At 45.1% G+C, this 22,757-nt stretch overlaps 3 protein-coding genes across 16 annotated transcripts in view; 1 reads left to right on the top strand and 2 right to left on the bottom strand.

Annotated features, from left to right (window-relative positions):
• TESK2 (testis associated actin remodelling kinase 2) overlaps positions 1-8,962 on the bottom strand; it is a 139,252-nt gene extending 130,290 nt beyond the window's left edge. For 7 of the 8 annotated variants that reach the window (XM_059885157.1, XM_024990170.2, XM_059885158.1 and 4 more), the window contains exon 1: positions 8,649-8,962. The gene's annotated coding sequence lies outside the window, so the exon portion shown is untranslated. The remainder of the gene's footprint in view (positions 1-8,648) is intronic. The other variant, XM_005204891.5, reaches the window with a different exon arrangement.
• A 4,932-nt stretch (positions 8,963-13,894) lies between these two features.
• Positions 13,895-17,442, bottom strand: CCDC163 (CCDC163 homolog). 7 transcript variants are annotated; one of them, XM_059885161.1, is made up of 6 exons: positions 16,776-17,442; positions 16,642-16,728; positions 15,827-15,850; positions 15,620-15,683; positions 15,261-15,328; positions 13,895-14,187 (listed from the first exon to the last, which is right to left on the bottom strand). In XM_059885161.1, the coding sequence occupies exons 1-6, from the start codon at positions 16,851-16,853 to the stop codon at positions 14,080-14,082; spliced, it is 429 nt and encodes a 142-aa protein (XP_059741144.1). In that variant the 5' UTR covers positions 16,854-17,442; the 3' UTR covers positions 13,895-14,079. The 7 variants fall into 7 exon arrangements, 1 of the variants encoding a protein (XP_059741144.1); XR_009494000.1 differs by lacking the exons at positions 13,895-14,187; positions 15,261-15,328; positions 15,620-15,683; positions 15,827-15,850 and adding exons at positions 15,935-16,015; positions 16,147-16,228; positions 16,325-16,503 and having other exon boundaries at positions 16,642-16,675; positions 16,776-16,905; positions 17,202-17,442; XR_009493999.1 differs by lacking the exons at positions 13,895-14,187; positions 15,261-15,328; positions 15,620-15,683; positions 15,827-15,850 and adding exons at positions 15,935-16,015; positions 16,147-16,228; positions 16,325-16,503 and having other exon boundaries at positions 16,642-16,675; positions 16,776-16,905; positions 17,207-17,442.
• A 5-nt stretch (positions 17,443-17,447) lies between these two features.
• Positions 17,448-22,450, top strand: MMACHC (metabolism of cobalamin associated C). Its single transcript, NM_001015588.3, is given in 4 exon segments — positions 17,448-17,657; positions 19,611-19,805; positions 20,482-20,634; positions 21,679-22,450. Coding segments are annotated over 4 exon segments (843 nt in total). The 5' UTR covers positions 17,448-17,576; the 3' UTR covers positions 22,093-22,450.
• Positions 22,451-22,757: the final 307 nt, after the last annotated feature.

Genomic DNA, 22,757 nt, shown 5'->3' with positions numbered 1-22,757 from the left:
AAAACATGATGCTGTGAAAGTGCTGCACTCAATATGTCAGCAAATTTGGAAAACTCAGCAGTGGCCACAGGACTGGCAAAGGTCAGTTTTCATTCCAATCCCAAAGAAAGGCAATGCCAAAGAATGCTCAAACTACCGCACAATTGCACTCATCTCACACGCTAGTAAAGTAATGCTCAAAATTCTTCAAGCCAGGCTTCAACAATACATGAATCGTGAACTTCCAGATGTTCAAGCTGGATTTAGAAAAGACAGAGGAACCAGAGATCAAACTGCCAACATTCGTTGGATCATCGAAAAATCAAGAGAGTTCCAGAAAAGCATCTATTTCTGCTTTATTGACTATGCCAAAGCCTTTGACTGTGTGGATCACAATAAACTGTGGAAAATTCTGAAAGAGATGGGAATACCAGACCACCTACCTGACCTGCCTTTTGAGAAATCTGTATGCAGGTCAGGAAGCAACAGTTAGAACTGGACATGGAACAACAGACTGGTTCCAAATAGGAAAAGAGTACGTCAAGGCTGTATATTGTCACCCCGCTTATTTAACTTCCATGCAGAGTACATCATGGGAAATGCTGGGCTGGAAGAAGCACAAGCTGGAATCAAGACTGCCAGGAGAAATATCAATAACCTCAGATATGCAGATGACACCACCCTTATGGCAGAAAGTGAAGAAGAACTAAAGAGCCTCTTGATGAAAGTGAAAGAGGAGAGTGAAAAAACTTAAAGCTCAACATTCAGAAAACTAAAATCATGGGATCCAGTCTCATCATTTCATGGCAAATAGATGGGGAAACAGTGGGGGAAGGCTCCAAAATCACTGCAGATGGTGATTGTAGCCATGAAATTAAAAGACGCTTACTCCTTGGAAGGAAAATTATGACCAAACTAGACAGCATATTCAAAAGCAGAGACATTACTTTGCCAACAAAGGTCCGTCTACTCAAGGTTATCGTTTTTCCAATGGTCATGTATGGATGTGAGAGTTGGACTATAAAGAAAGCTGAGCACAGAAGAATTGACGCTTTTGAACTGTGGTGTTGGAGAAGACTCTTGAGAGTCCCTTGGACTGCAAGGAGATCCAACCAGTCCATCCTAAAGGAGATCAGTCCTGGGTGTTCATTGGAAGGACTGATGTTGAAGATGAAACTCTAATACTTTGGCCACCTGATGCAAAGAGCTGACTCATTTGAAAAGACTCTGATGCTGGGAAAGATTGAAGGCAGGAGGAGAAGGGGATGACAGAGGATGAGATGGTTGGATAGCATCACAGACTCAATGGACATGAGTTTGGGTGGACTCCAGGAGTTGGTGATGGACAGGGAGGCCTGGCGTGCTGTGGTTCATGGGGTGGCAAAGAGTCAGACATGACTGAGCAACTGAACTGAACTGAACTGAGAAGGAAGCAAACTGCAACCTGTAACAGTTCACACAACACATGACAATTTAAAAAATTCAACATTTATGATGGTTAAAAAAATTCAATGACATCTATTGCATATAAAATTTCTTAGCTCGGCATTCAAAGACTTTGCTCTACTAAAACTGGCCTAATTGTTATACCCCAGACTTAACCCTTCGTTCAAGTGTAGCTTTCCCCTCCTAACTCAGCTTAAATGATGTTCACCTCATTCTAGCTGTTGTATTCAACATCTTCTTGGTCTTCCTAACTTCATTCTCACACCTCTCCCAATTTACTCTCCAAAATGAATAAATCTGAGAATTTTTCATGTGTGACACAACGGCTCTTTGTTATTTGGCCCCTGGCCACATCTCCAGCCTCATCTATTTGTATTTCTTTACCCACAGACACAATCTGCTACAAACATAGGGAACTACTTAAAGTGCCCTAGTCATACTTCAGTGCCTAGAAGGAATATTCCTTCCCTCTGGCGTGTTTTTCTTGACCTCTTCTACGCTCTCTGGGGATCATCTCATATGGGAAGTGTTCTCTGACTCTTCAATCTCTGCTGTGTTTTGATAATGCCTTGCACAAAGCTCTGTTATAACAGTTATCATACAGTATTTTAATGGCTGCTTATCTATCCCTTTCACTGGACTATGAGCTCCATGAAGAATTAGACTTGAACTTACTCACCTCCAAATGAGTATGGCATAAAAATTTTAATATTACTGTATGAATAAAAATTTACAGCAGGAATAAACTAAAATAAATAATTATGTCATTGAACTTCCATACCTTCTATGTAAACACATATTTATCCATCCATTCATTCAGTCAACAAATATTTATTTAGCACCTTAAGGGCCAGGCACTATGCCAAGCCATAGAGAGCTAGTGATGACAATATAGACACACACACAAAAAGAACCCTGAGAGTCTTTGAATTTGGGGAAGATATAAATAATTTAAAATCATCTCTATTTCCCAATTCCTTCTTAACAAACATGCATTAGTTTTATAATCTCACACACATACAAAGTGAAAGGTCCTCCCAAATTACAAATTCCTACCAATCAGTAAAAATATAATACCCAAAGTAAATAATGTGCAAATTTGTGAACCATAGCTAATGCAAAAGTAAAACAATTTTTAAGACCTTTTAGTCAGATTCCAATTATACCTAATACAAAAAAACAAGATTAAGTGTGCAAAAATACTTCATGATTTCCACAGTGCCTACTTTTGAAAAAAAAAAATACCATGCAAACTGTCCAAGAAAAACACTGACCACAAGATCAATACCATCCTAGTTTCCCACACTGCAGAAAAAAAAAATTGTCATCCTATTCCATCTAATTGGAGGAGGAAATGGTAACCCATTCCAGTATTCTTGCCTGAAAATCCCATAGACAGAGTAGCCTGACGGGCTATAGTCCAAAAGGGTGCAAAGAATCAGACATGACTGAGCGACTAAGCACATTCCATTCAATGCAGAAGAGGTGACATCCTCCATACAATTTGTTCAGAAGACAACAAACACCATATTTCATCTGTATAATGATTTACGGTTTGCAGTTCACTAAGCACTTTGACCTTTACAACAATTCTGTTTTCTTATTCCCATTGGACAGATTAAAAAACTAAGGGTTGAGATGAAGAAGGTCTTTCTAACTATAACTCAAAACCAAAAGTCATAAAAGAAAGGACTGATAAGTTTGTCTACATAAAAATCTAAAAGTTCTGCATGGGAATAAAAGAAGTCAGAAGACAACAGTCAAAATGGGAAAATATCTGCAATACTTCAGACAAAAAAAACATGTATTTTATCATCTTATCATACATATATATGATACACAGTACATAGTACACATAGTGTTAGTCGCTCAGTCATGTCCGACTCTTCGGACCCCATGGACTGTAGCCTCTGTCCATGGAATCCTCCAGGCAAGAATACTGGCGTGGGTAGCCATTTCCTTCTCCAGGGAATTTCCCGATCCAGGAATCAAACCGAGGTCTCCCGCATTGTAGGCAGATTCTTTACTGTCTGAGCTACCAGGCAAGCCCATATACATATATAAATACACATATATTATAAATCAAGAGAAAGAGACTTACAGAACAGTAGGAAAGAGATCTATGACTCAAAAGAAAAATAGGTAAAGAATTTAGACACACAGTTTACAGAAATGGAAATATGAGTGATCAAACTATAAAAAAATCCTTGATCTTAATAACATAATATTTTAAAACTTAAAACTACTCTGAGCTATCATTTTTCTCTATCAGACTGGCAAAAATTCAAGTCTGATAACAGCAAAACATAATACTGCTAACACTGATCCTAGAGCCAGAGTACTTAGCTTGAGTTTCTGCCACAGTAGCTGTGTGATTTGGGCAAGGCATTTAAATTTTCTACTCATTAAGTATTCTTCTGAAAAATGGAGATAATAATTGCACCTAACCCAAAGGAGGTTATTAAGATAAAATGAAGTAATGTATATAGAGCACTTAGTATCTGGAACACAGAAAGCACCATGTAACTGTGATACAGTTAATGTTGGTGAGTGAACAGGCAACGTACATTTTGGAGCAGCAGCAAAGGAAAGCAATTCAGCAATATATTTCATAGTTATAAATGCATACATCGTTTAACTTAGAAATCCCACTTTCTACAAAGTTATCCCACAAATGGCCTTACACACATGTAAGATGGCATGCATATGTTCAACAGTCTCCATCATAGAACTACTTATAATATCACAAGACTAGAAGCAACACAATAAGGAACTAATTTATTTGACTAGAAATAAATTATAATACATCCATTCAATGAATATGATGCAAAAAAAAATTTTTTTTAAAAAGCAGGAGTTCCCCAATGACCTAGTGGTTAGGAATCTGGGCTTTCACTGCCATGTCCCAGGTTCAATCCCTGGTTGAGGAACTGAGATCCTGCAAGGTGCGAGATGTGGCCAAAAAATAAACAAAGGGTAAGAGCAAAAACCGTAAAAATAAATTAAATTTTAAAAATTAAAAAAGCAGAAACTATGTACTGAACTGGAAAGATCTCTAAGATATATTAAGTGAAAAAGTAGTTTGGGGGTAACAGTTTGAAGGTGCAGAACAGTGGGGACCATGGACTAACTTCTGCATGAAAAGTAGAAAAAATTAGATTACATATTCATATTTGTAAGCATTTGCTTAAAGAAAGTCTCAAAAAATGTAAAGAAACTAGTAAAAGCAGTCAGGAAGGGAGCATGGGAGGACTAGGAATAGGAGTGAGATTTTTGCTGCTTACATAAAATATATAAATGGGCAACTAACTATTTGAATGTATTACCTTTTCAAAAATTAATTTTTTAAAAAAAGCTCAGAGCATAAGAACTTTGCCTACAAGCATATAGTTAATCATAACAGGATGGATTACAATTTTGTCACACTGTCTTTCTGAAATTGTCAAGAATGTAAGATTTAAAAATTATCACAGGACTCCCCTGGTGGTACAGTAGATGAGAATCTGCTAGCCAACGCAGGGGCACAGGTTCAGTCCCAGGTCTAGGAACTAAGTCCATGCACTACAACCACTGAAGTCTGTGCGCCTCGTGTCTGTGATCCACCACATGAGAAGCCACTGCAGTGAGTCCGAGCACCAAAAGAAGAGTAGCCTCCAATCGCAGCAACTAGAGAAAGCCCCCACAAACGTAAAAAAGACCCAGTGCCACCAAACATTAAAAAAATAGTCACAAGTGAGACTTCCCTGGTGGTCCAGTGATTAAGACTCTGCATTTCCACTGCAGAGGGAACTAAAATCCCATATGCTACATGGTGTGGCCATAAAATAATAATAATGATGATGAAGTTTTTTATAATAAAAATAAATAAAATAAAAATTATCACAAGTAAGTTTTTCTCTGAAACAACCACTCCCTCAATAAAAGTAACACCAGTGTGACCACACTGAAGTCATCTCCATATGATGACTTGGAAAATATATATAACAATGTGAGTCTAAAATATTCACCATCACCTACACTATTCAATGCAATAATTGGGCTTCATTTCCTGGAAGATGAAATTCTCATAAAAGCCCTTATCATAGGTTTCAAATTCCAATACAACATTCATTTTGCAGAAAAATGAAATGTACGACACAGGAATTATATTCGTAAAAATTTTCACATGGAAAGAGAATCATTAAAGCAAGTCAGCTTTCTACTCTAAATAAGCCAGAGGATGAGTACATATAAATATGAAAATGTGTAACTTTGTTTTTATAAATAACATAAGTACAAAATGTTATTGGGGATAATGGGTTGGAGAGTCTAGCCTAGCTTCTCAACATATACACTTTTAAACAGAACTAAACAGGCCTGAGTTCAGTTGCTCAGTCGTGTCCGATTCTTTGCGACCCCATGGACTGCAGCATGCCAGACCTAAAATATTTTAAATTACAAGAGACTGTTTGAGACCACCATCCCAAATATATATATATATATCTGTATGAGAGAATACATCATACATCCAGTGTATCAGGCAAGTATCTGAGGATCTCAACATTAATTCACTCACAAGCACACAAGTACTTGTACCACCTAGTACTGCTTTTGAACAAGTGACAAGGAGTGTCCAACTCAATTTTGGGTCCCTTAATTATGAGCAGCCCCACATATAGGACCCAGCATCTCATCTGTTCCATTTCCTGCTTCATAGTGAGCAACTACGACATCCATATTGGTGACATAATATGTCATGTCCCTTATCCTCCCACTAGTTCAATAATCTCTATTCCCCTTCAACAGCACTGAGACAGTTACATCTTGTTTTTAGTTTTTACCTTGAAACTATATTTATATTGAACTCACAGCTTTCTCATTTTGTATTTCTTAAAAAACCTAGTCTTCAACCACCTTTCTGATTGTCTCCTTATTCTCCAAGTACATTAGCCCCAATGAACGTTTTATTTCTTATAGCCCCAGCTTGGACCCTCAAAGTCCATCACATCTCCCACACTATCATTAGCAATGTAAAGTTACTCTCCATTTTATCTTTCTTTCTTGTAAATTCCACTTCTGGATCCACCCAATCATCTTTTTTGCCCTCTTGCTCTTAGGCTGCTGAAGAAGTATAAAATCCATGGTGCTAGGCCCCATTATTATAAATATTACTGGACCTACATGTGGTTAGCAATTTTTTGTTTGTTTAATCCTTAATCCACCCCTCTTTCATGTTCCATTCAAGATTTCCAAGGCCATAAAACTCAAGCCAGAAACTCACCATAGTTCCTTCAGTCTTCAAAGATAATTGACTTCTCCACAGATAACCGAGCACATCAAGAAAATAAGACCATCTTTAAACTCGCTCACTTTCCCTCCAACCACATCAGTGTCCACACTTAATGTCTATTCTTGTGGTGTCAAAAAATGAAACACTCAACATATTAAAATTTCCCCATATAAATAAAATTTCCCTTCAACCTACAAAACTGTTTCACTCATACTAAGAAAAACACACATGTGCCATAGTGGAAAGAACATAGGTTTCAGAACTAGACTTTTTTCAAATTCTTGCCTATAGCCTTCCCAACCATAAAAGAGGGATACTGCTGATACTAAACAAGGCTGTTGTGATCTATAAAGCATCTTTATGACACGTAACCTATAGAATAACCTCAACAAAGGTGTTTCACTACTATCAGTTTTCCTTCACAACCACAGTTGCTGAACAAGGAATTTTATTCACTGTTCCACATTTGTTCCTCAATCCATCATGATCTGATTACTGCCATCCATCATTCCCACCATCAAGCTATCTAAAGTGTCTTTCAAAGAAAACAAGTGATCTCCTAATTACTAAATTCAGTGGTTTCTTCCTAATTCTCACTATACTGGTATCATACACTGATAGTTACCCTCTCCCTTCCTGAGATCCTTTCTTCCTTTGGCTTCTATCATAATGCCACTCTGTTCTAGTTCTTGTCCCATTCTTTTAACCTCTCTTTCTCAGTGTCTACTACCCTACAATGATATTCTTCCTGGTCCACAGCCCTTTTCATCTCTTCTTTCAGCATTACCATCCCATACTAAGGCTTCAAATATCCTGCATATATTCTTAGTTGACCCTCAAATATATGTATCCAGTTCCAGACTTTCTTCCAACTTTCAGACCCAGATTTCCACAATAATATCTGAAAAACACTTCAAACTAAACTTGTCCAAAACCAAATTCATTACCTTCCCTCATAACTGCTCCTTTATTCTCTATTTCAATTAATATTACCAATCTATCCCATCAGTCAGGTTAGAAATCTCCCACTAATTCTCTCCACTTTGTTTTGGGAGCACATGGAATTGCATGCCATTCTCTTCACTCTCCTCTGACCTGGATTAGCACATTACTTTCCAAACTACCTAGGCTGTCTGCCTCCAAGTCTTCACTTTGAATTCTTCCTCCATATTTTCACCAGAGGTAATCAACCATACCAAACTCCTGCTTACAAAAGCTTTAAAAGCTCCCCATACCTACGGAATAAAGTCCAAATTATTTAGCAAGGTTCCTCACCCTGCCCAGAGGGATAAACTGACAGGTTTTTATTTTTAAATTCGACAAACCCGGTTTCACTTCTAGCTAAATCTGAATACTGGCTTAGTCCAGATAGTTCAAAGTGAAGGATAAAAGGCAAAGGAGGGAAAAGGAGAGATTGGGATAAGAGGGATGACAGGGGAGGACTGAAAAGGAGCTAGTAGTGCCTGAGAGGAAGAAAGTATCTTTTGAGGGTAGAAATGGATGAGGGAAGATTATGTCTGAGAAAAGTTTGACAGTACAGATCTCCGTCAGAGCCGACAGGGTGAAGCTTAAGGTCTCAGACACAGGAGTTCTCCGAGGAAACGAAAGGGTCCTGAGTCTCTAAAGTGGGAAAAGTGCCTGAGAGGAGTCGGGGACCAGGTCCCACTTATGAACGAACTTCTCACGGGTTCCGGGCCTCTGAAGAGGGCAGAGAGAAGGCGCGGGGGGAGGGGAGAGAGGGGGAGCTGTCCCGGGACCCTGAGGGAAGTGAAAAGAGTAGGGGAAGGGGTCGAGGAGTTTCCCTAGCCGCTGAGAGAAGGGCCTCCGGGAAGCGATTGACTTCTGCCAGTGCTAAAACACCCGAGCACCAATGCTCCGGAGCCCAGGCGGGTAGCAGCAGCGCGCGCGGGCCGGGTGCCCTGGGTTCGTGCCCCACGCGCTCTCTTGGCGTTACCTGAGGCGGGACTGAGCAGCGAGAGGGGTGCCTGAGCAGGCGGGAAGGGGAGGCGGAGGCAAAGAGGGAGCATAGTACCCCTCACTGCTCGGAGGCGGCAGCGGCTCTTAGCCTGCGGAGGCGGTGGGGGTCCCTCTCGCAGAAGCCGACGACTCGGCGGGGCCAGCGGCGGCGGAGGGCGAGGAGGCTACTGCCATGACCCCCAAGTCGGGGTCGCTCCCCAAGCTTGTTCGGCGGGGCCAGCAGGATGATCCGGCCGGGGAAGCAAAGAAGGCAGCTGGGAGCGCCGCTAGGCTCCCTGGCCGCGAGCGACTGAAACGCCTGCCCCGCAGGGCAGGGGAGTTGGGGGCGGGGTTTAGTTAGCCCCGCCCCTCACCTCAAGCCCTCGCTCAGAACAGCCAATCAATTGTTAATCCTTGAAAAAAAACGAGCTGGTGGAATTGCCCAATTAGCGCTAGGAATACCACGTGATGGGCGTTCAGAGAAGCCAATCATCAACCCAAAGCTCCAACTCTGGAGGACTAAGGGAGCCAATAGGAAGAAAGTAGAGGTAAAAACAGAAGAGGCAGTGTGTGGAAAAGGCGGAACCAAGGAGGAGGGAGGGAATACACCTGGGGGAAACCCAAGTCCAGGAGCCTCTCAGAGGGCGGGACAGTAAACATAAAATGGGCCAATCAAAATGCCAAACATATAAGCTCTTGGTAATTGATAAAGCCAACAGAAAATGGACTCGACTGGCGCGGCTTTTGGGTTGGAGAAGAAACAGCTGAGTAAGAACTGTCTGAGTAGGCAAAAGCTGTATGAACGCAGAGTCCGACAGGATCTTAGTATAGTATGGGGAGAAAACTGATGTGAATTATTAGCGACCTGAGATAGTAAGAGCAATTAATAGAAATGCTGAGCGAGTAACTCATCTAAACCAAGAGATTCGATTTGGTGAGGGCTTCTTGGAGAAGGGAACCCTTGCTGCTGCTGCTGCTGCTGCTGCTAAGTCGCTACAGTCGTGTCCGACTCTGTGCGACCCCATAGATGGCAGCCCACCAGGCTCCCCCGTCCCTGGGATTCTCCAGGCAAGAACACTGGAGTGGGTTGCCATTTCCTTCTCCAATGCATGGAAGTGAAAAGTGAAAGTGAAGTCGCTCAGTCGTGTCCGACTCCTAGTGACCCCATTGGACTGCAGCCCACCAGGCTCCTCCGTCCATGGGATTCTCCAGGCAAGAGCACTGGAGTGGGGTGCCATTGCTGGCTTGAAAACAGGGCAAAGAATAGAATTTGTTCAGCTGTTCAACAGGTACATATTCCTCTTGTTTTCCCTATGCCTGGACCTCAGGCAGTCATAATCTCATGCCTGAGCAGACTGGAATAGGATTAGAGCTTCCATGGGAAAAAAAAAAAGCAGGTAAAGAAACAAAGGAGTATGGACCTTCTTGCATCAATGCTCCCTAGGGTTGGAGACCTCTTTTCCGACATCTTTAGGCTTGCCTCCTGCTGGGTCTTGACAGATGAGTGGAATTTGAATAAGTGGATTGTGTGCATTCTTGGTGGCAATGTTTAAGAAAGGGGACTTCCCTCGTGGTCCAGTGGCTAAGATTCCACAACTCATAATGCAGGGGGCCTGGGTTCAATCCCTGATCAGAGAACTAGATCCCACATCCCACAACTAAGGTTAAATGTGAGTTCAGTTTAAGTGCCAGACTTGTCCTTTCTTTTTTATGCTGTGAGAATTATCAAAGGTTTTTTAGCAGGAGAGTAACCTTAACAGGACACTGTTATAGAAAGATAGATAGCTTACAGGATCCCTAAAGGGAGAAAAGAGATCAACATTGGCCCAGTTTCCTTGGCCAAAAGCCTTTTCTGTATCATTCTTCTGGCAGCAAATCATGTGCTGCCACCTGGTGACAGTTCAAATACCATTGTTCCACATTGCTATTGGAGCCCTGGCACCCTTGCAAACCCGTCTTCCACAGACGTTGATGCAAAAGAGTTGATAAATAAGCAGAGTACTGGTAGCAAGTAGATTAAATAATATCATTATGCCAGATGTATCACCTCCCCAGTCAAAGATGTAAAACACAGGGTTTCCTTGACCTGCTTCAGTAGGAAGATGAGCCTTGATGGGAAGTTTTGGGGGTTGTTTGAACAGGTTATATTTGACCCAGGTCTGATCTTTGTCATTCCACTCTCATCAATCTCCCTAATGCTGAAGGGAAAGAAACCCTGAGGACTGCCTTATAGCTATTCAGGTGTCAGAGGCCCACTCTTCATGACTTGTCTGCTAGTTAAGTCGGGGCCTTGAATGTACCCCATAACAGGAAATAGTTCCTGCCCTCCTCACCCCAGCCTTTTATTATGCTTTTATTTGAGATAACTGTCTCCTCTTCCTAGCTAGATTGAGCTAAGAGCTGGGAGTCCACTGCACACTTTTGTTGTTGTTCAGTAGCTAAGTCTTGTCTGACTCTGCAACGCCATGGACTGCAGCACACCAGGCTTCCCTGTCCTTCACTATCACCTGGAGTTTGCTCAGACACATGTCCACTGAGTCAGGGATACCATCCAAACAGCTCATCCTTTGTCGCCCTCTTCTCCTGCCCTCAGTTTTTCCCAGCATCAGGGTCTTTTCCAATGAGTTGGCTCTTCACATCTGGTGGCCAAAGTATTGGAACTTCAGTTTCAGCATCCGTTTCTGCCCTACTCACCCCCAGCCTTTTATTGTGCTTTTATTTCAGGTAACTGTCTCCTCTTCCCAGCTAGATTGAGCTAAGAGCTGGGAGTCCACTGCACATCTTAGCTCAGGACAAATACATACCAGGACTGGTATGCATTAAGTTCAAGAACCATCATCCATTTGTGTTAAGCAACTATACTCCATTAAAATTAATTTAAACAAAGGAATGCCTTTGAGTCAATTCTAATGAGGTGGATGAACCTAGAACCTATTATACAGAGCGAAGTAAGTCAGAAAGATAAATATCATATTCTAATGCATATATACGGAATCTAGAAAAATGGTACTGAAACATTTATTTACAGGGCACAAATGGAGAAACAGACATAGAGAACAGACTTGGGGAGAGGGGAGGAGAGGGTGGGCTGTATGGAAAGAGTAACATGGAAACTTATATTACCATAGTAAAGCCAACAGGAATTTGCTATATGGCTAAGAAAACTCAAACAGGGGCTCTGCATTAACCTAGAAGGGTGGGATGCAGAGGGAGATGGGAGGGAAGTTCAAAAGGGAGGGGATATATGTATACTTATGGCTGATTCATGTTGAGGTTTGACAGAAAACAACACAATTCTGTAAAGCAATTATCCTTCAATAAAAAATAAACTATAAGTTACAAAAAAGTTTAACAAAGAAGAAAAATCCACTTAGTGGATAAATAACATTATTTTGGCTATGTTTAGGAGAGGAAGAGACTTCATGAGACCTCAGTGAGATGCTACTACTTCTAGGGAAATCTTGGAATGCACTGTCCAGAATACAAAGCCCAGGTAAGGAAAAAGTAAAGCTTCCCTTACCTGCTTAGGAAGACATCCTTTCCAGAAAGCATCCAAGTGGAGGAAGGATCAGAACCAATAGCTAAAAAGCATTTTTTAATATAACAGGAAATATCAGAGTGTCTAACTCCTAGTAAGTACTGAATCATAAAATTTGTTTTGGTTAATAAATACAGACATGTATATTTACTAGGCTACAATACAATGTAAACTATTTCTTACTAGAGGTCCCAGTCAAAAAATCCTGAAAGCCACTGGATTAGAGGTTGAGGCTGGAAGACCAACCAAAGAGGAGACTGCTACAGAATCACAGCCTGAGCTGCTAAGGATGAAGAGATATAAAGGGGCCAGAGAGACAGCCTCAAGAGGCAGAAGCTGAAAAAAAAAAAAAAAAAAAGAGGACTCCTTCTATTGCCCAGGTCAAGGGCCCACCAGAATGTCTTGTCCTCCTCTGCATCCCCACAGCAGTACTGCCCCAAGCACTGGCCTACCTCATTCTACCCACCAGACTGGGAGCTTCCATCTCCTTCCAGTTTCCACTGAGCACAGGGTCTGTACTCAGAAGATACAGTCATAAATGCCCATGAACTTGGATTTCAGAGAGAGAGGTGGCAGGAAGCAGTCAAGTAACAGGAGGAAGAAAAGGTACAGCTGAGCCTATCCCATGTGGGTGCTGATTCACAAACACATGAGTTCAGTAGCTCAGTGGTGTATGACTCTGCAACCCCATGAATTGCAGCACACCAGGCCTCCCTGTCCATCACCAACTCCCGGAGTTCACTCAAACTCATGTCCATCGAGTCGGTGATGCCATCCAGCCATCTCATCCTCTGTCGCCCCCTTCTCCTCCTGCCCCCAATCCCTCCCAGCATCAGAGTCTTTTCCAATGAGTCAAATGAGTCAACTCTTCACATGAGGTGGCCCAAGTATTGGAGTTTCAGCTTCAGCATCAGTCCTTCCAATGAACACCCAGGACTGATCTCCTTTAGGATGGACTGGTTGGATCTCCTTGCAGTCCAAGGGACCCTCAAGAGTCTTCTCCAACACTACAGTTCAAAAGCATCAATTCTTCGGCGCTCAGCTTTCTTCACACTCCAACTCTCACATCCATACATGACCACTGAAAAAACCAGAGCCTGGACTAGATGGACGTTTGTTGGCAAAGTAATGTCTCTGCTTTTTAATATGCTATCTAGGCTGGTCATCGGAGAAGGCAATGGCACCCCACTACATTTTCTTGCCTGGAAAATCCCATGGACGGAAGAGCCTGGTAGGCTGCAGTCCATGGGGTCGCTAAGAGTTAGGCATGACTGAGCGACTTCACTTTCACTTTTCACTTCCATGCATTGGAGAAGGAAATGGCAACCCACTCCAGTGTTCTTGCCTGGAGAATCCCAGGGATGGGGGAGCCTGGTGGGCTGCCATCTATGGGGTCGCAAAGAGTCGGACATGACTGAAGCGACTTAGCAGCAGCAGCAGGCTAGTCATAACTTTCCTTCCAAGGAGTAAGCGTCTTTTAATTTCATGGCTGCAATCACCATCTGCAGTGATCTTGGAGCCCAAAAAAATAAAGTCTGACACTGTTTCCCCATCTATTTCCCATGAAGTGATGGGACCAGATGCCATGATCTTAGTTTTCTGAATGTTGAGCTTTAAGCCAATTTTTTCACTCTCCGCTTTCACTTTCATCAAGAGGCTCTTTAGTTCCTCTTCACTTTCTGCATAAGGGTGGTGTCATCTCAGGGAAGGGTTAAACCATTTTATTGCAATTGGTAGACAGGGATGGACAGGCAGTGACAAGCCTCAGTAGGGAGGGCAAACACCAACTAGATCAAGAGCGGAGCGGCAGGCAACTCAGAAACAGGACCTTGGAGGGGAAGATGAGCAAAGAAGACTTCATCCTACTATATTACAAGTCCTTACAGGTCACTTAGGAGTATCCTGGGCCCCTTAAAGAATACATCCTCTTGCTCAAGGCTCTGGGCCTGGAGCTGAAAGCTGCTGGGCTCCGAGTTCGAAAGGGTATGCCTCTGGAGATCTATGAGGAGAGAAAGGGGAAAAAGAACGAATCACCAGCAAGCACTGTGGTACACACGGACCTAGACTTGGGCCCTGTTGGGGAGGGACATACAGGCCTGATGGGATAAGGAGCAACAGAGGTTGATAGATTTCCAAAGAAAGAGGCAGAGACCCCATTCTATCCAGTGTCAAACAATTAGGCAGCTGGCATCCAGGCACCACTCAGATTCAGCCTCCTGCCTTACCCTCACCTAGCTTCCTTAAAAGTTCCCTGCTACTGTTACTGTCCAGAAGCCTGACTTCAGAGGTAGATAAAGAAAGCGACATGGCGAAGGTGGGCTGCTTAGATTGGAGGACATGAACAGAAGTCCTGCAAAGGGGGAAGAATCAGAGGTAGACATGGTGACAGTGGGTCAAGGGGGCCCTCCCAGCACAGACCTGACCTGTCCTCCTTCCTGAGGCTAGGATTCCAGTCTCTTCCCTCTTTATCCTCTAAATACAGAGATACCTCAGAGACACTGTGTCAAGTAAAGAAAATGTGCAGTACTGCCCATATGGGCTATAACCCCCTACCATACCTTCCCTACCAGCTCATGTCAAATCTGAGATAGCTGAACTTTGGTCCCCAATGCCTGGCCTCTGTGAGCCAAATCCCTTCCACAGCCATAAGCACCCACACCCCCTGACCTGAGGAGGTCATGCTCCTGCCAGGCATCCTGGACCTCTGTTCTGACAGCCTCCAGGTTGTGACCTTTGCCATCCTGGCCACTTTGCAGCTGATCCAACATCTGCCATACCATAGGGCCAGGTAGGACCAAACCTCTACCTCTCCAGGAGGAGCACCCGCCTCCCCATGATTAGCCTCTTGAGCCCGCTTGGAGCCCTCATGGGGACAAAGATAGTTTCTCATGTCCTTTAGCAGAGGGCTTGGGAAGAAGAGCTTTGGAGGGAGGTGGAGTCAGTACAAGGAAGAGATGGAAAGAGATAGGAGTAGGAGAGGGTATCCTGGCCTGTCTGCAAAACAGGATAGATATAGAAAGGAAGGGGCCTCCAAAGGGAGAGATGAACAGATAGGTCCGATCCTGGTCCTACCTTCCAGCTGCAGGCCTGAGCTTGCCGCCTCTCAGTTATCTGTTTCAGCAGCAGCTCCTGATGCTGGCCTGCAGATGAGAGAAAATGTGAGGGAACGTCTCCAACTTCCTTCCTTCCCCTTCCCTGCCTTGCACCCAGCCTGGCACTGAAAACGGACAAATACATTCTGGTCCAGCTACTGGGCAGTTTCCAAGCTGACTGGAGATGCACACTCATACCATATGAGAAAAGACAAAATACTCGGCCAGGTTTCTGGGTAGCTCAAGCTATCAAAGGTATGGTCATTTATAAGGAAAGCAAGAAGGCTTTTCAGAAAAGGGAAGAGGTGAATTCATACACACCCTCAATCTTTTACTCACTCAGCTGGTCCCGTAGCAACTTTAGTTCCTCCCGAAGAATCTGTGACTCCTCGAACAGCAGTTGCTGCCTTCAGGGATAATAGCAGTGTCATTCTAAAACCAATTAACAAGCCCAGAGGAGGCTACCAGAGTACCAGGAGTTCAGGGCTGAAGAAGACAAGGTTTTGCCCATCACTTACTCATTCTGAAGCTCTTCGTGAAGGCCACTGGTGGCACTGCACTTCTGTGGTCCTGTCTGTATTTGGGCTTGGGCCTGTTCCTGCACCTGGCTTCGAAGGCCCTGCAGTTCCCTTCTCATCTCTTCCAGATGTTGCTCCAGGAGAAGGACCCTTTGCTCTGGGCCCCCCTGCAGCAACCTTAGTGATGCTACAGTGAGACAAGTAGGGGATCAGCCCCCTAAGAATATCACACATGAGCCTACAGACTCCACTTGCAAATCAAGACACAAGTGCACAGACAATAGAAGAGCCACAAAATGTGCACACACATTTGAGGCTGTGTATATGAAGAAAAGAATGATGAGATACCTTCCAGGGCAGAGATCTGGTACTTCTGCTCCTCTCGCTCTTCCAGCAGGCCCTGGACAGCCTGCTGTAGTGCTTCAGTCACCTACCCAGGCAGAAAAACCCCATGAGCTCCCCAATCACCGGTAACCTCATCAGTTACACAGTCACACAAACCCCAAATATACACACCATGCCTCACCTGAGCCTGGGATCAAAGAATAGTAACTTCATCCCTGAGAGAAGATGCACTGTGGGCCTCAGCCCAGTTTAGCCTCTCTGGAAATACGGGAGCCTCTAGAGCCCAAGCCTTTTGAGCTTGGATTCCTGACTCAGTAGGCAAGTCACGAGGGGAAATCCAAGTCCCAGCCAGGTCTCCTGCTGAGAGAAAAAGGAAGGGACAAGTGGAAAGCCCCTTAGGCGGAGGGGGGAACAGATGTTTCTTCAGGAAAAGAAAAGTTGGAATTTGGAAGGAACAGTGGATAACACTGGAAAGAAAGGCTGAGGGACAATATTTACCCCCGGTAGAGACTCCAAGTGGATACAGCCGCTGCTACAAAAGAAACAAATGCACAGGTCAATGAGTTCTGTTTTGCAATCTATTAACTCACATCCCCTAAACAAGGGAGTAGGGGACTCAGGAGCCCCCTCACCTTAATCCTGTTCACATTTCGGTCCGTAGCATTGAGAAGCGCGTCGAGCTGCTCAGACCAGCTCAGGCTCCTACTCATAGACTGCAGCAAGGGTCTGGCTCCCTGGCGTCTTGTGCCCTTGCTCCCCACACTGTGGACACCAAAGACACAGCCCAGGGAAGACCACAACGTAAGCTCTAAAGAGGTGAGTTGGGGGATGCAATACTAAAGGTAAGGAAGCAATAGTCAGACCAAAACTGCGTTTCTGGGACTAGTCGGGGGAGCGGCTTCCTTGCGAAATTAGGGGAAAAGCGGGATGCCCTGATAAACAGATATCAATTGGGAATTGAAGATGCTGAATCTTGGTTTAGACGTCCCCAGACTCACAACTCTGGCACCATAACACTGAAACTGTGCCAGTAACCACTGAAACCGCCCAGTTCAAACCTTACGGTAGGCGGGGAAAGCCCGACTTCGGACTGGCCTCTGCGGCGCCACTTGGGAAATTGAGTTCGCCTCTATTGGAGACAACCGGCGATGGAGGCTACCGAACTACGTTTCCCTGGAAGCAACACGCGCAGTCACAGTGCCCCCCCCCCCACCGTGAAGCTTGTCGGGAAACCGAGTTTTTCTGCTTCTGTAGTGGGTGCCTCTAGGAACTGAATGAACTACGTGTCCCAGGATGCATCGCGCAGAGACAACACAGTCCCGCAGCTGATCCCCGTAGCTCTTGGGAAATGGAGTCCAAGCTGTCTCAAAGCGTAAAGTCCCGAGTAACCTTGAGACTCCATTCCCCAGCAGGCTCAGTGTGTAACGTGCACTATGGAGCCGCTAGTCGCAGAGCTGAAGCAGAAGATTGAGGACACGTTGTGCCCTTTTGGCTTCGAAGTTTACCCCTTCCAGGTTGGTTTATCCCTGCTGCGGTGCTAGGGCTAAGCGTATGGATGGCTTCGGTGCCACTGACGTGAGGCCCGTGAATTTTCTGATCTTTCTCGAGCTCCTCTGGCCGCGAGTCCGTTTAATTGTCGAGACAGGGCGCTTGGGCTAAATGGGTAGAGCAGCGTTGCAGGTTTGTTCTTTTGTTGTTTTTGTTCAGTCGCTCAGTCGTGTCCGACTCTTTGTCACCCCATGGACTGCAGCACCGCCAGGTTTCCCTGTACATCAGCAACTCCCGGATCTTGCTCAAACTCATGTCCGTTGAGTCGGTGATGCCCTCCAACCATCTCGTCCTCTGTCGTCCCCTTCTCCTCCTGCCTTCAGTCTTTCCCAACATAAAAGTCTTTCCAATGAGTTATCTCTTTTACCCTCCTACAATGCTGTATTGATGAGTGGGAGACACCATGTGATCCAGTAACCTTGTGGTTTTGTCACCCAGGTAATTTAGAGGAAGAAGGGGATCTGTGGAGCCAGAGTCACTTTGGAAGCTTCCTGAAGGAGTTTAGGAGAGGGCAAGGTCTGGGAATGTTTGTATGGCTCATGAGCAAAGGGCATTCTGGATGTTGAACAAGCAAACAGTTGGCTTGGTTGTTCAGTCTATCTGCAAAAGGTTACATTCATGATGTTGCCAATCATCAATGCTGGGCTGGGTTTAGAAACTGTACACTTGCCTGACACAGAAGTCTGGCATCAGGACCTACCCTTAGTCACATAGGTCCATCTCCCCCCACATCCAGTGCCCTCTGCACTGAGCCCTGTGCTTAGTGCAGGGCTAAATCAACTCAACCTGAGCCTTTTGCCTGATGCTTAAGAGGCCACCCTTTCCACTTTCCACTGAGTGGCATACAGCAATGCTGGGAGAGGATTATAGAGGAAGAGGTAGTTGGGTCTAGCCTCAGAGAGGCTTCCCTGGAAAAAATGGAGTTGAGCTATATATGAAAAGATAGATTGGAAGGAAGGAGGGTCATGTACATCTCAAATATCAGAAATTGCTTGAGTAAAGGTATGGAGATAATGGTGGATGGCAGGTGTGGGAGAGATTGGAGATGCCTGTCTGATATAATCAAGAAGACTTTGGTAGAAGGAGCTGTGGTATTGAACAGTGCCTCTTACAGCCCTGCCAGTCATCCTGTGTTCCTACTTCTCTCCCCTTCCCAGCGCCACATACAGTCATCCACAGCGATCTTTAGGAATCTGTCTCCTAAATTCAACCTATCTATGCTCTGGTTCAGCCCACTATTAGTCATTTGGATTTCTGCAATAACTTCCTTGCTGTCACTTTGCCTCTATTCCTTCCTCCACACTGCAGCCAGGTTGATCTAAAACTGACCATGTCAGTTTGCTTCTTAAATCTTCAATGGCTAACCCCTCACTGTCAGCAAATTAGACCCATATTCCTTCAATTGGTATTCAAGGCCAGTCACAGTCTCATTCTTACTGATCTCTCCAGCCTTCTCTCCCTCTGCTCTCCTCCTCAGATGCTTCATTTCTATCAAACTAGACAATTTGCTATTCTCCAAGTATGCTTTGCATTTTTTGCCTCTTTGTTTATGCTGGGACCTGTTTAAAACACACACCAGATTCTCCCTCTCCACATCAGCCTGTAAGTTACCTTCCCAGCATCAAGACTCAGCTTCCAAGAAGCCTTTTCTAATTTCAGAGGCCCTTCATTGGCCCTGTTATTGCACTAACCACAGTACAATCAATTTCTTCTTTTTCTTAGTTGTTTATGAATTCTTTGCCTCTCTATTATAACTGTCAGGTGAGTTCCCCACAAACACACATCATCAGGAGAATTTCATTGTTTGAATAAGGAGGCTGGACAATTTGCATGAAACCTTGAATGCCAGGCCAAGGTATGGGCCTGGCTAAGGCCTAAGTTAGCCCTCTTGTGTGGCCTGAATTTTCTCTCTGTTCCAGGTGGCATGGTACAATGCACTCCTGCCTCCAGCCTTCCACCTACCCCTGCCAGGACCTACACTGGCCTTCCTGGTACTCAGCACACCTGCCATGTTTGACCAGGCCCTCAAGCCCTTCCTGCAGAGCCACCACCTCCAACCACTGACTGACCCTGTGGACCAGTGTGTGGCCTACCACCTGGGCCGAGTTAGAGAGGTGAGCAAGGCTGGCTATAGCCTCACCTAGCTTCCAAATCTGCATCTGCTTCCAGTTCCTGTAAGCTCAGTATAGAATCTAGACCTACAAGGAGCCACTTTCCCGGCAGAAGGCTGTCCTAAAGCCAGCCTTGACATCGTGATCTCTCCCCAGTCTGCCTTCTCATCTCAGGTTTAGCCACCCCCTCTAGCCAACAAGGTCTGAAACAGATCAATCTCACCCTTCCCTGATGGGCAACTTGATGAGCAGACTTCCCTTGACCTCCAAGTGAAATAGGAATAAGCCCCAAAATTCTCCACGCATCTCTCACCTGTCTTTGCCCTAGACCTGGGAGCCTTATGGGGTCTTTTGAGGACAGAACAGGACCCCTGCACTACATACTTTACACGTATACATAAATACGTATACATACACTGGGTCTCCCCAAAGCTGGACCGTCTTCCTCTGCACTCAGCCTCTGGAGGGCAGAGCCGTAACAGAGGTTTCTGAACAATCCTAAACAGAATTATCATTTTCTTCACACTGGAGCCTCCAATCCCACTCCAAGTTTAAGGTCATGTTTTCCCTTTAAACATGACTTCTAAAGACAGGGCCATGTTAACACAACTGAAGGCTCTGTTGAACATGATCATGATTCCTGTTGCGCTTAAAGTCTTCATCTTATCTTCTATCCCAGAGCCTCCCAGAGCTGCAGATAGAAGTCATCGCTGACTACGAGGTACACCCCAACCGGCGCCCCAAGATCCTGGCCCAGACAGCAGCCCATGTAGCAGGGGCTGCTTACTACTACCAGCGACAGGATGTGGAGTCTGACCCTTGGGGGACCCAGGTCAGAGGGCAAGTATGAGCAAATAGGGGCTGAGAACGAAAATGAAATAAAATTCCATCAAGATTTCAAGTCCCAGGAATTCCCTGGTGGTCTAGTGGTTAGGATTCCAGGTTTTCACTGCCATGGTCCCGGTTCAGTCCATGGTTAGAGAACTGAAATCCTGTTAACCACATGGCACAGCAAAAAAAAAATTTCAAGTCCCATTCTTCCACCTTCCCTGGGTAAAGGAGTTGCTGGGCACAATCCAGGACAAGAGTGCACCATGGTCAATGATCCAGTTCCATGATTTCGTCTACTTGCAGACACATCAAGTCAGAAAAAGTGAAGTGTTAGTCGCTTCAGTTCAGTTCAGTTGCTTAGTCGTGTCTGACTCTCTGCGACCCCATGAATCGCAGCACGCCAGGCCTCCCTGTCCATCACCAACTCCTGGAGTTCACTCAGACTTAGTTGTGTCCAACTCTGCTTTGCGATCCCATGCACAGTAGCCCACCAGGCTCCTGTACACAGAATTCTCTGGGCAAGAATACTGGAGTGGGTTACTGTTCCTTTCCCCAGGGGATCTTCCCAATCATACCCAGGGATTAAACCCATGTCTCCTTCACTGGCAGGCAGTTTACCATCTGAGCCACCAGGGATCCGGTTAGAGAACTAGTCTGTTTCTTTGTGACAGAATGGAGCAGGTAGAGCTGTGATTAAATCCACTGTGCGACTGGGAAGCTGAGGCTCAGCTTAAGGAAACTCTCCTTGGGGTCAGTGACTTCATGAAGAGTTGACGGAGTAGGGGAGCCCAGCCAAGACTGACAGAAGTTCACATGTGTGTGTATGCAGCACAGCTTTTGGGATCTTAGTTCCTTGACCAAAGATAGAACCTGGGACCTTGGCAGTGACAGCGTGGAGTCCTAACCATTGGACCACCAGGGAATTCCCTGACAGGCTCACAGGTAGAATCACTGTTGAATAAGAAGTGAACTAGCTTGCATTGATGGTAGTTATTGGTGCCCATATGACCACCATGACCTTGCTTTCTTTTTACCCTCTCCCCAGCACATAGCAGGTGTGTGCATACATCCCAGGTTTGGGGGCTGGTTTGCCATCCGAGGGGTGGTGCTACTGCGAGGAACAGAGGTGCCGAATCTGCCACCCACAAAGCCCGTTGACTGTGTACCCACAAGAGCTGACCGCATCAGCCTGCTTGAACGCTTCAATTTCCATTGGCGTGACTGGACTTACCGGGATGCTGTGACACCTCAGGAGCGCTACTCAGAAGAGCAGAAGGCATACTTTTCCACTCCTCCTGCCCAACGCTTGGCCTTACTGGGCTTGCTTCAGCCCTCAGAGGAGCCTAGCTCTCCATCCCAAGAGCTTCACATCACTACACTCTTATCCAAGAAGCCTCAGAATCCCAGGAGAGGCTGGCTCAGTCCCACAGTTTCCCCACCTATATCCCCTGGACCCTGATACCTTCCCTGCCTGTGGGATCCTCATTTAGGGCAGTGGCACCTACCTGTTAAAAGACTTTTACACTACTATTAATATTTCGCCAGGGAAGAAACTTATTTTGGGTATAAAATGATTATTTTTGATAAATTATTCTAGTAGAGATCTTAAAATAACAAGGCTCAGGAAAGTTTGGTTAAGACCAAAGTAGATCCAGACCTCCCACCTGCCTTGAAACATGGAATCGCTACCTGTTACCATTTCTCTGCAGTGCTTCGAAATGCTACCTGTTACAGGGCGTAAGGAGGAACTATCCCCTAAATAATAGTACCTGCTTCAGAGGGTTATCATGGTGACTGAATAAATGTGAAATTGCTTAGCATACAGTAAGCTGTTGTTGACGGCCCTGGGAATCCTGTACTACTGCCCACAGGTAGGCTGGGCTAGTCGGGGGGGGGGGGGGGGGGGGTGGTGGTGGTGTCCGGAAGAGCACATACTAAAGGATCTTCTGTTGCAAATGTGCCCTAGCCTTGGGCCCAGGAGGAATCCACCTTCACCCCACTGACAACCCTCCCTCACGACACAGATACGAATGAGAACAAGTTCAAATGAGTCGCGTCCAAAGTCTTTGCAACCCCATGGACTGCAGCACGCCAGGCTTCCCTGTCCATCACCAACTCCCAGAC

This window comes from Bos taurus, chromosome 3, assembly GCF_002263795.3.
Source record: "Bos taurus isolate L1 Dominette 01449 registration number 42190680 breed Hereford chromosome 3, ARS-UCD2.0, whole genome shotgun sequence".
Classification (NCBI taxonomy): domain Eukaryota; kingdom Metazoa; phylum Chordata; class Mammalia; order Artiodactyla; family Bovidae; genus Bos; species Bos taurus.
Note: the sequence above shows the minus strand (reverse complement) of the source record. Positions and strands in the feature narration are given on the sequence as shown.

Excerpts from the sequence above, each read along its gene's own strand:
- CCDC163 (XM_059885161.1), bottom strand. The coding sequence starts at position 16,853 with ATGAGTAGGAGCCTGAGCTGGTCTGAGCAGCTCGACGCGCTTCTCAAT. Across the intron at positions 16,729-16,775 it reads GAAATGTGAACAGGATTAAG|TTAATAGATTGCAAAACAGA; the intron begins GTGAGGGGGCTC and ends AGGGGATGTGAG. Across the intron at positions 14,188-15,260 it reads CTCAGGCCTGCAGCTGGAAG|ATCTCCAGAGGCATACCCTT; the intron begins GTAGGACCAGGA and ends CTCTCCTCATAG.